Consider the following 11,034-nt stretch of genomic DNA (forward strand, 5'->3'; position numbering starts at 1 on the left):
GCTTGGGCCTCCTTCTGCAGCTATTATTAACCTTTTTCTGCAGGAAGCAAAGAAACCGACGAGTATTTTACGTATCCACAAATACTTAAAGAAAGCTAAGCTTTGAAAAAATTAAAACATAAGTGTAATATTACTTTAGTAGCAAGAGAACAAGAGCCAAAAACAATTGCGTCAAATTTGTCGAAGAACTCCTCTTCAAATGCTCCCACATCACCTGAAAAGATCAACCGAACACGATCGAACACTTACTTCTCTTCCCCAGATTGAACGTACTATCTATCAGCGAGTAAATATTAGTAAAAAGGAAGAAAATTAAGTCGTGGAATTGAAATGAAGGTTCAGGGTTCAAGCCGCCCAATTCTTCAAATTGAAAATAATATCAGCGAGTAATAATCTCTTTCTAGAAAAGAGATTGCTTGCAAACGGGTAAAAAAATGAACCTATAAAAGACAACAGCTTCATGAACATATCTTGGTGGCGATAAGAGAAATAAAACTTGCCTTGCACAACTGATACGGAAACCATTGGGTTGAACTCTTTCAAAGAATCACAGCAGAGTTTGGCTACAGATCCCTCTTTCCACAAATCTTCATTTCGAGGAATCAAGAAATTAGCCTGAATAACATCTTCAGACACAGGACGGTCATCCACCAGAGTTACACTCCCAACTCCAGCCAGAACAATGTTCTTGCAAAACTGCGGAGCACAATCGATAATTATTATCAAAACGATCTTCCTCCCAAAAAAAGGAAGAGCCTAGATTGGCCGATTACCTATGCTAATAAGAACAAAATTATGAAAACGATTAATTGAAAACAAGACAAACCTCGACAGTAGCACCAGTAATTCCACAAACCAGAACGTGTGACTTGCTCAGCCTTGAAATTTGGCAAAACAAGCAAATTAGAGCAAGACAGTAATATGTCCGATTAACAATACTGAAATCTTGTAAAATAAAACAAACCGCTTCTGCGCGTCCACGCCCCACACTCGTATTTGCCGATCGTACACCGCGGTCTCCTGCGCCGTCAATTCCTCAGCCCCGTCGACAGCCTCCATTTCTTCCGCCTCTTCCGCGCAGCTAGCAAGAGTTCAAATCAAACCGAAAACTCAGCATGAAATCATCAGCATTTCTCCAATCAGAAGAGGCGAGATTCAAAACCCCCGCGTTGCTGCGTGATTAAACCCTCTTCGAGCGATCGGACTGCTGTTCTTCATCTCTCGTTCATCCACGGTCACGATTTCTTGGCGGAGAAGTTGCACAGAAACGGACGGACAACGGGATAGGACGGCAGGGACGGGACGCAAGGGCAATTGAGTCAATCATCCGTCTGTTGTCTCGTCGGTGTAGGACGACCATGACGACACAGTCAGTGACATCGATCATGAACGGATGACGGATGACGTCATGTGATTTGGCACGTGAGGAAAATGGCGGGAAAGATTTCCCGCTCAAAATTCCCCCAAGGTCAAGCTTACCGGTGATCTGTGATCTCTCTCGGCTTGGTTTGTTCGATCGCTGGAAATGGAGATTGTTCGTTCTAGTCGAAGATCCATCGCGTCTGTTATAGATTCCCCGCCGGCGTTGTCGTTCTACCGCTCAGCGCCTTCCGTCGAAGTGCGACTCGAAGAGTTTGAACTCTACGGAATTGATCGGCTGAAAGGTAAGATCGTGCCGCCTCATCTCTTTTCCTAGATCGTGAATTTTTTTGATCTAAGTGGTGATTTTTTCGCTTGGATCAGTGCTGAAGGGAATTTCCGATGGATTGTCACGCGGAAGGAAGCCCGACGAAATGGAAAAACTGGTGAGCGTGCTATCGGGCAGATTGAAGATTGATGAAATGTGTCTGTAATTATTTATTTGAGTGTAATCGTGCATTTTTTAAGGTTAACGAACTCTGGCGAGCGAATATGAAGCATCATGATGCGAGTGAAGCCTTGAACAAGGACATTATTTCGCATTTCGTGCTTCGTCTTGTCTATTGTAGAACGTAAAAGCTTTTTGGACCCACCTTGATCTTCTTAGCTTAAGCTCTTGCCCAAATCATTCCTTGCTGAAGCGTTTGTTGGTTTGGATTACAGTGAGGAGCTTAGAAAATGGTTTCTTTCTATGGAAGCCACGCTCTTCCGATATCGTTTCAGACTTGAAGGGCCAGAAATACAGGTTTGATGGAATTCTCTCCTGATGCATCGCTCGACATCCTTGAATTTACCACGTTCATCAATTGAAATTGCAGAGGGCGCTAATGACCAATTTCAACCTACCTTATAAACCGCTAAGCCATGCTGAGTATGAGGTTAGTTTCTAAAAAACGGATAATTTAACAATCTTGAGTTGTTTGCTGTTTGTAATGGCCTTTGTTTATTTACTAAAACTTCCTGTTTTTTTTTTCAGGGTGTTAAGGAAGAGCTTAATCAGGTTGCGCGTTCAATTGGCGCTTCTAACAGCGGTAATCCTAGAACACGTTCTCCTGTTTTTTCTACCTTTTACTTACCGTGCAAGTGTCTACATTTCAAAGGCTACAATACAAATTCCGTACTTTTCAATCAAGTAATTATAGAAAAAACTAGGATAGATCTTGATGAGATAATGAATGATAAGAGTATTTTGTGAAGCTCACAGCTCTGCTAACATTACTTGGGTACTGTTCTGACTCTTGATTTCACATTTATTATTATTTAATTCTGTGACCTTTACTGATCCAAATTAATATTTTTCCTGCGTTGCAGCTGATTCAATGTTTTACAAGGTCAGCGGCTCATCCTCGTTTCTGTCATCTTTACTCATCATTCGGTAAGCTTAAGCTCCATTTCCTTGTCGCTCTTTGAAGGTAAATTTTGAGGAGGTCCCAGAGCTCATTGCGACTCGTAAAGTATTTGTGCACAAGGGTTATGCTTATGTCGCTATGAATCAGGTACTTTTTAATCCAAATTTTATTTTTCATTGTAAACTTTTCTTATTTTTTACATATTTATTTGCTACAGGTGGTATCCCTTGTCGTTACGCAATTCCGAAGCCACCTCTCGAAGGCCCTCGCTTTAACAAATAGGTCAATAGCTTGTTTGCTTTCAGGAACCGTTACCTTGTGTTTCTTTGCCTATATTTTTATTTAAATTAAAAAAATTACGGTAGTGGTTGCTTTCAAATTTCGATTGAGTATGGAAAATATCGAAGAATTGGCCATATATGCTAGAACCTGAAATTCGCCTGAGCAGGAAATGGATGTCATCCATCAGAGATCTGGAGAAGGATCGATTGACTCCTGTGAGGACTCAGCCCTACTTTATCCCTCTTTGATTCATTTTACGCATGTTTTAGCATGAAGGATATCTGTTTCTTTCTTATTATACCCACCGATCATCATCAGATCATAGAGGCAATGAGCTCTAGCTACCTCGGTCCCGATTACTCCAAGGTAACCCTTGTCAAACAAATATCCAAAAACATCCCTCGTTGACTTCTGGGTGTTTACTTTTTTAATGCTGACCATTCACCCAGCCGAAAGAATCTGCTGAGCTGTCGCTCAAGGACATAGACTCCGTCGCCCATACCTCGTTCCCTCTGTGCATGCGTCATCTGTTCGACAAGGTGGAGGATTTGCATTCCTGCCATGTTGTTTATATATTTACAAAGTTCTCCTTATGTAAGAGTGATTATTTGTTTAGCTGAGAGAGGACCACCACTTGAAGAATGGTGGGAGAATGCAGCTGGGGCTCTTTCTGAAGGTGCTTGTCTCCCTTTGACTTTGGTGCTGAATAAAAGACGTTGACATTTTACTGAGGTTGCTGACGCGTTTCCGAGCAGGGCGCTGGCCTCAGCCTGGACGACGCGCTGGCATTCTGGAGGGCTGAGTTTTCACAGAAGGTACATAAATCTCCTCTTTTTCTATTTTCTCAGCCTTGCTATTAAAAATCTACAAATGAGGATTTTTTTTTAAAATTTTTTTGGGAGGACTAGGTGGGCCAGGAGAGATTTGACAAGGAATATGCCTACCATGTGCGACATAGCTTCGGCAAAGAGGGAAAGAGGACGGTCAGCGTCGATCCGCTCTTGATGAAAAGCCGCCACCACCAGTTTATCTGTCTAACAGTTCCAATTTGTTCATCCTTGTGCAGGATTACACGCCATTTTCGTGTCAGAGGGTAATCTCGTCCCCGGCTGCAGTAGGCGACCACCACGGCTGCCCATACCGAAATTTCAGGCCCGTCGATGCATATCTCGAATCAACCTCTTTTTACCTCATATTTCAAAAAAAAAAACCAAAAAAACTATTGTTTTCGTCGTCGATCTCAGTGGATCACAACAGCAAGGCCACTCTGCCACTTACAATCCGTCATGGCGTGTGTACTTACAATTTTTAAATTGGCCAGCGAGGAGAATCTGAGAGCGGCTCTAAGGAGCATGGGCGTCGCGGAGCGCCCCATGGAGGAGGTGATGGAGAAGGCCCGAAACCGGCACTATCAGGTACCGTTGACTTTGAAACCTTATCCGTTGACTTTGTATAGTTTGACTTTGGAATGGCTGGCTGGTCCAGGTAGCCTGCATGTTGACCTTCGAGGCGGTCCACGGCTGCTCCTGCGATACCGGAGTCAACCACCCGAACCAGTACTTCACTCTCAGCCAGAAGGCCTTGGCCGCGCGGTCAACGGGGGGAGACAGGGAATCGACGGTTTAGGAAGGTCCACGGCACTCCCGATGGACGGTGGATCACGAGGGTAAATATGTCAAATGTCCGTCTACTTGGATTTTAGGTACGTGGGGGGGTATTTTGGCATGCCACTAGTTTGAGCAGTTACTGTTGACGGCGGTGACCCGATCCAGATGCGCGTGACACGTGTTATCGGGCCTCGTGCTCCCCTGAAGCATCTCTGATGACGCAAGATGACGTGTCAGTAATTTGAAGGTTAATCCATTATTCAGTTAATTAACGGTGAGGGTATTTCGGACATTTGCTTCCTGCCAACGGTCTCGATTCTCGTACGTGTGACTGGCCCGAACGGAGGACCGGTGTTTGACTTGTGGGGAAAGAAGTGGGGGGGAGGGGGGGACAAATGATAATAGTATTAATAATAAAGTAAAGAAATACTAAGAAGAATTACAGAAATGATGAGAAGATAAAAACAGAAAAGGAGGGGGCGACACGTGGGGGGGGCTGAATGCCGTGATCGGTTTGGTTGGAGGGGAGCATGTCAGAGAACGCGAAACAGACCCGATTCGGTGGATAGTTCACCTCCACTGCTGTACTTGCCGTGTCCACCGGGTAGACCAGGCCAGACCGTCTTGTCCCCTTCTCTGTCAGTCCCTCTCTCATCATCTCACTCTATCTCTTTCTTTCTCTCTCTCCTTCTCTCTCTTTTCATGGTCATCATCTCTCTCGTCATCATCATTATTGGCATCATTTCTCTCTCTTTCATCCTCATACCTGTCTCATCATCATTGTTTCTCTCTCATCATCATCATCATCATCTTATCATTATCAGAAGTGTTTCTCATCATCATCATTATCAGAATCAGTACTCTCTCTTTCTCGGTCTCTTATCATTATCTCTCGGTTTCTCTCTTCATTTGTCTCTCATTAGATCTCTCCCTCTTTCCCTCTCCTCTGTCTCTCATCATCATCGTCTCTCTCTCTTTTTCGCTCTCAGTCTCTCATTATCATCATCATCTCTCCCTCTTTCTCTGTCTGTCTCTCATCATCATTATCTCTCTCTTTCTCTCTCTCAGTTTCTCATTATCATCATCATCTCTCCCTCTTTCTCTGTCTGTCTCTCATCATCATTATCTCTCTCTTTCTCTCTCTCAGTTTCTCATTATCATCATCATCTCTCCCTCTTTCTCTGTCTGTCTCTCATTATCATCATCATCTCTACCTCTCTCTGTCCCTCATCATCGTCATCTCTCTGTCTCCCATTATCATCATCATCTCTCCCTCTCTCTGTCCCTCATCATCGTCATCTCTCTGTCTCCCATTATCATCATCATCTTTCACTCTTTTTCACTCTGTCTCTCATCATCGTCATCTCTCTCAGTCTCCCATTATCATCATCATCTCTCCCTCTTTCTCTATGTCTGTCTTTCATCATCATCATCTCTCCCTCTTTCTCTATGTTTGTCTCTCATCATCAGCATCTCTCCCTCTTTCATCATCATCAGCTCTCTATTTCATCATATGTCCTTCTTTCATCATCATCATCATCATCTCTCTCTTTCATCACCTCTCCGTCTTTCATCATCATTATCATCATCATCATCATCATCATCATCACCTCTCCCCCTTTCATCATCATCATCATCATCTCTCTTTTTTATCACCTCTCCCTCTTTCATCATCATCATCAGCTCTCTCTCAGCATCTCTCACTCTTTCATCATCATCATCAGCTCTCTCTCAGCATCTCTCACTCTTTCATCATCATCATCATCATCAGCTCTCTCTGTCATCATCTCTCTATCTCATCATCTCTCGCTCTTCATCGTCTGCTCTCTCTTTCATCATCTCTCTCTCTTTTATCATCATCTCTCTCTCAACATCATCTCCTCTCTCTCTCTCTCTCTCTCCGGACACGGAGGAGCCACGTCCACGGGGGGCCGGTTCCTTGATTATCGTAGCTCTTTTTACAGCGCTAGGGACAGCCAATAACCCCCTAGCCCGGCCCCTGTCTGCAATTTTTTATGCAATGTTTGTTATCTGGGCTACGCCACGCCCATGAACAGTCACTAAAGAGCTTGCGGCAGTAACCCCTCGCTCGCATTTACTCCCCTCCCCCTCCATGTCAGGAAGCCATTGGCTCATCCCCTTATCTCTCTCTCTAAAAACGCCCCCCCTCTTCCCCTCCCCCATCTCTCTCCATTCAAGATCATGGAGTGGCAGATGAAGACGCCGTCGTGGGAGATGGCGGAATTCGGGAGAGAAGGAGAGCAGAGCCCCGCGGCGTGCTCGGTCGATCTCAAGCTCGGCGGGTCGGCGCTCCACGCCTGGAAAGACCAGCCGGCGGGCGGCGCCGCGCCGGTCTCGCCGGCGGGCGGCGCGGCGAAGCGGCCGCGCGCGGCGGGCGGCGCGGCCGCCTGCCTGGTCGACGGCTGCACCGCCGATCTGAGCCACGGCCGCGAGTACCACCGCCGGCACAAAGTCTGCGAGCTCCACGCCAAGACTCCCGTCGTCCTCGTCAAAGGCCAGGAGCAGCGCTTCTGCCAGCAATGCAGCCGGTTCGTAAAGAAAGATTCAATCTTTCCGATAATTCCGCGGTTTTCCGATGATGGGTTTTGTTTGTGCAGGTTTCATCTGCTGGTGGAGTTCGACGAGGTGAAGAGGAGCTGCAGGAAGAGGCTGGACGGGCACAACCGGCGGAGGAGGAAGCCGCAGGCGGAGGCGAGCCACGCCGCCGCGGCCTTCTTCCCGCAGCGATACCAGCAAGGTCCGGTCTTTGAGATCGTGAATTTTTTTTATTATTATTTTTTTATTTTTTTGAGTTGAGTGGGGAGTGGCTGTGCAGTTTGCCCGGGATTTCCGGGGATGTTCGGGGCGGCGGAGATGGGGATTCAGTTGGGGGGGATGGAAGGGTCGGACGGTGCTCTCTCTCTTCTGTCATCGCCGGGGCGGGGCCACGGCGGTGGCGCGGCGGCGGAGCAGCGGATCGCGGCGGCGGAGTACGGGCTCGGGCTGTTCTCGCGGGGGGGGAGCGTGGCCGGGGAAGACGGGTTCTTTCACTTGGGGGCGGACGCGGGAGTCTCGGAGAGGGCCTCTCAGGTGCTACCTTTCTCCTGGCAGTAGCGCAGAGATAGAAGAGAGATAACGGAGATTGATAGATAGATAGATAGATAGGTAGATAGATAGAGAGAGAGAGAGTTCTTGCTTGGTTGTTTGGTTGTTTGGGGATTGATGATGATAGGTGGGGAGATTGGGGGGAAGAAGAGGAAGGGGGGGGGGATTGATTTTGCCTTGTCCCATCAGTTGGGATGGGATGATGACCTCGCTTTTTTTTTTTGCTGCCTTTCTGTGAAGCAACAGTAGTAGCCGTCATTCGTTCCAGTTCTGACTTCTGAGTAGATATCGCTCCATCTCGCCCCCACATGTACACACGCGTCTCTCTCTCTCTTTAAGCGATTCTCGGTCGTTCTCTAGGACTTCTATCTCTATCTCTGTCTATAAGACTCTCTGTCTCTCTCTAAGACTCTCACTCTCTCTCTGTCTCTACGACTCCCTCTCTCTAAGACTCTCACTCTCTCTCTCTGTGTCTCTCTATCTCTAAAAGACTCTCTCTCTAAGACTCTCTGTCTCTCTTTCTAAGACTCCCACTCTCTCTGTCTCTCTCTATCTATCTCTAAGAATCTCTCTCTAAGACTCTCTGTCTCTCTCTATCTATCTCTAAGAATCTCTCTCTAAGACTCTCTGTCTCTCTCTATCTATCTCTAAGAATCTCTCTCTAAGACTCTCTGTCTCTCTCTATCTATCTCTAAGAATCTCTCTCTAAGACTCTCTGTCTCTCTCTATCTATCTCTAAGAATCTCTCTCTAAGATTCTCTGTCTCTCTCTCTCTCTGTCTGTATCTCTCTCTAAGACTCTCACTCTCTCTGTCTCTCTCTCGTCTCTAAGACACGCTCTCTCTCTGTCTCTCTCTTGTCTCTAAGAGTCTCACTGTCTCTCTGTCTCTCTCTCGTCTCTAAGACTCACGCTCTCTCTCTCTCTCTCTCGTCTCTAAGACTCTCTCTGTCTCTAAGACTCTCTCTCTGTTTCTAAGACTCTCTATCTCTCTGTCTCTCTCTGTCTCTAAGACTCCCTCTGTCTCTCTCTCTAAGACTCTCTCTCTTTAAGACTCTCTCTCTGTGTTTTCAAACACACTCTCTCTCTAAGACTCTCTCTCTGTGTTTTTCTGAGACTCTCTCTCTAAGACTCTCTCACTGTGTTTTTCTGAGACTCTCTCTCTAAGACTCTCTCACTGTGTTTTTCTGAGACTCTCTCTCTCTGTCTCTCTAAGATTCTCTCTCTGTCTCTCTGTCTCTAACACTCTCTCTATGTCTCTCACTCACTTTAAGACCCTCTCTCACTCTCTCTAAGACTCTCTCTCTCACTCACTCTAAGACTCTCTCTCTCACTCACTCTAAGACTCTCACACTCTCTAAGACTCTCTCTCTCTCACTCTCTCTAAGACTATGTGTCTCTAAGACTCTCTCTCACTCACTCTAAGACTCTCTCACTCTCTCTGAGCCTCTGTGTCTGTAAGACTCTCTTTCACTCTCTCTCACTCTCTCTAAGACTCTGTATTTCTCTAAGACACTCTCTCTCACTCAATCTAAGACTCTCTCTGTCTCCATGAGTCTCTCAGTCTCTCTAAGACTCTCTCACTCTGAGACTCTCTCACTCACTCTGAGACTCTCTCTCTGTCTCTAAGACTCTCTCACTCAATCTCAGACTCTCTCTCTGTCTCTAAGACACTTCTCTCTCAGTCACTCTGAGACTGTCTCTCTGTGTCTCTAAGACTCTCTCTCTCTCTCTGTCTCTAAGACTCTCTCTCTCTCACTCTCTCTAAGACTCTCTCTCTCTCTCTCTGTCTCTAAGGCTCTCTCTCTCTCACTCACTCTAAGACTCTCTCTCTCTCTCTCTCTGTCTCTAAGACTCTCTCTCTCTCTGTCTCTAAGACTCTCTCTCTCTCTGTCTCTAAGACTCTCTCTCTCTCTCTCTCTCTCTCTCTGTCTCTAAGACTCTCTCTCTCTCACTCACTCTAAGACTCTCTCTCTCTCTCTGTATCTAAGATTCTCTCTCTCTCACTCAGTCTAAGACTCTCTGTCTCCATGACTCTCTCTCACTCTCTCTAAGACTCTCTCACTCACTCTGAGACTCTCTCTCTCTCTAAGACTCTCTTGCACTCACTCTGAGACTCTCTCTCTCTCTCTTTCTAAGACTCTCTCTTACTCACTCTAAGACTCTCTCTCTGTCTTCATGACTCTCTCTCTCACTCTTTCTAAGGCTCTCTCTGTCTCCAAGACTCTCTCCCACTCACTCTATGACTCTTTCTTTATTTCTTTCTAAGGCTCTCTCTGTCTCCAAGACTCTCTCACACTCATTCTAAGACTCTCTCTCTATTTCTCTCTCAGTCTCGTCAATCCTGCTCTCAGACAGCCTCTCTCTCTCTCTCTATCTCATTGATCCTTTGTCAATCACACACACACTCTTTCTCTGTCTGACAGCCGCTCACTCTCACTTGCTCTCTGTTTCTCTCTCTCTCACTCTCGCTCAGTATCGCTCGATCTCTAAGTCACTTTCTCTTAGTCTCCCTCACCCCCCTGCCTCTCCCACTCTCGTGCACTCTTTCTATCTCTCTCTCACTGACCTTATCTCATTTTCTCTCTCTTACTCGCTCTCTCTGACGCGCGTTCACTCTTACTCGCCCTCTCCTTCTCTCTCTCTCTCTGTCGCGCTTTCACTCTCACTCGCTCTCTCTCTCTCTCTCTCTGTCTGTGACTCGCGTTCACTCTTACTCTCTCTCTCTCTCTGTGGCTCGCGTTCACTCTTACTCTCTCTCTCTCTCTCTATGACTCGCGTTCACTCTCTCTCTCTCTCTCTGGCTCGCGTTCACTCTTACTCTCTCTCTCTCTCTCTCTATGACTCGCGTTCACTCTCTCTCTCTCTGTGGCTTGCGTTCTCTCTCTCTCTCTCTGTGACTCGCGTTCACTCTTACTCGCTCTCTCTCCCGCTCTCTCTCTCTCTGACTCCCGTTCACTCTTACTCTCTCTCTCTGACTCCCGTTCACGCTTACTCGCTCTCTCTCTCTCTGACTCCCGTTCACTCTTACTCTCTCTCTGTGACTCCCGTGCACTCTTACTCTCTCTCTTTCTCTCTCTCTCTGACCCTCGTTCACTCTTACTCGCTCTCTCTCTCTCTCTGACTCGAGTTCACTATTACGCTCTATCTCTCTCTCTGTCACTCTCTTTCTATTTCGCTGTCTCTATCAACCCCTCTTTCCGTCGCTCCCTATTCCTCTCTCTCTCTCTCTCTCTATATATATATATATATATATTATATCGCTCTCTTCCTCT

At 46.4% G+C, this 11,034-nt stretch overlaps 3 protein-coding genes across 4 annotated transcripts in view; 2 read left to right on the forward strand and 1 right to left on the reverse strand.

Moving 5' to 3' along the window:
* The window catches only part of LOC144704153 (SUMO-activating enzyme subunit 1B-1-like), a 5,046-nt gene extending 3,754 nt beyond the window's left edge, over window positions 1-1,292 (reverse strand). Inside the window, exons 1-6 of one of the 2 annotated variants that reach the window (XM_078576433.1) lie at window positions 1,163-1,292; window positions 965-1,081; window positions 827-878; window positions 501-696; window positions 135-214; window positions 1-37 (exon numbers count right to left, since the gene is read on the reverse strand). The exon at window positions 1-37 is cut by the window's left edge and continues 80 nt beyond it. In XM_078576433.1, the coding sequence (XP_078432559.1) occupies window positions 1-37; window positions 135-214; window positions 501-696; window positions 827-878; window positions 965-1,081; window positions 1,163-1,218 (538 nt within the window). In that variant the 5' untranslated portion in view covers window positions 1,219-1,292. The remainder of the gene's footprint in view (window positions 38-134; window positions 215-500; window positions 697-826; window positions 879-964; window positions 1,082-1,162) is intronic. The other variant, XM_078576432.1, reaches the window with a different exon arrangement.
* A 110-nt stretch (window positions 1,293-1,402) lies between these two features.
* On the forward strand, window positions 1,403-4,949 carry EMB2813 (DNA primase, large subunit family). Its single transcript, XM_078576429.1, has 18 exons — window positions 1,403-1,664; window positions 1,744-1,805; window positions 1,888-1,991; window positions 2,083-2,164; window positions 2,238-2,297; window positions 2,396-2,450; window positions 2,731-2,750; window positions 2,832-2,915; window positions 2,986-3,050; window positions 3,217-3,265; window positions 3,369-3,416; window positions 3,500-3,589; window positions 3,667-3,726; window positions 3,806-3,865; window positions 3,959-4,033; window positions 4,117-4,202; window positions 4,372-4,465; window positions 4,536-4,949. Exons 1-18 carry the CDS (start codon window positions 1,526-1,528, stop codon window positions 4,674-4,676), a joined length of 1,374 nt encoding a protein of 457 aa, XP_078432555.1. The 5' UTR covers window positions 1,403-1,525; the 3' UTR covers window positions 4,677-4,949.
* Window positions 4,950-6,679: 1,730 nt separating this feature from the next.
* On the forward strand, window positions 6,680-8,046 carry LOC144704378 (squamosa promoter-binding-like protein 18). The gene is made up of 3 exons (XM_078576790.1): window positions 6,680-7,206; window positions 7,276-7,415; window positions 7,494-8,046. Exons 1-3 carry the CDS (start codon window positions 6,860-6,862, stop codon window positions 7,769-7,771), a joined length of 765 nt encoding a protein of 254 aa, XP_078432916.1. The 5' UTR covers window positions 6,680-6,859; the 3' UTR covers window positions 7,772-8,046.
* Window positions 8,047-11,034: the final 2,988 nt, after the last annotated feature.

This window comes from Wolffia australiana, chromosome 6, assembly GCF_029677425.1.
Source record: "Wolffia australiana isolate 7733 chromosome 6, ASM2967742v1".
Taxonomy (NCBI): Eukaryota; Viridiplantae; Streptophyta; class Magnoliopsida; order Alismatales; family Araceae; genus Wolffia; species Wolffia australiana.

Bases quoted from the DNA above. Each gene is read 5' to 3' on its own strand.
- LOC144704378 (XM_078576790.1), top strand. From the start codon at position 6,860: ATGGAGTGGCAGATGAAGACGCCGTCGTGGGAGATGGCGGAATTCGGG. The intron at 7,207-7,275 runs GTTCGTAAAGAA...TTGTTTGTGCAG, and splicing joins TTCTGCCAGCAATGCAGCCG to GTTTCATCTGCTGGTGGAGT. The intron at 7,416-7,493 runs GTCCGGTCTTTG...GTGGCTGTGCAG, and splicing joins CCCGCAGCGATACCAGCAAG to TTTGCCCGGGATTTCCGGGG.
- EMB2813 (XM_078576429.1), top strand. From the start codon at position 1,526: ATGGAGATTGTTCGTTCTAGTCGAAGATCCATCGCGTCTGTTATAGAT. The intron at 1,806-1,887 runs GTGAGCGTGCTA...GCATTTTTTAAG, and splicing joins CCGACGAAATGGAAAAACTG to GTTAACGAACTCTGGCGAGC. The intron at 3,051-3,216 runs GTCAATAGCTTG...TCGCCTGAGCAG, and splicing joins GCCCTCGCTTTAACAAATAG to GAAATGGATGTCATCCATCA.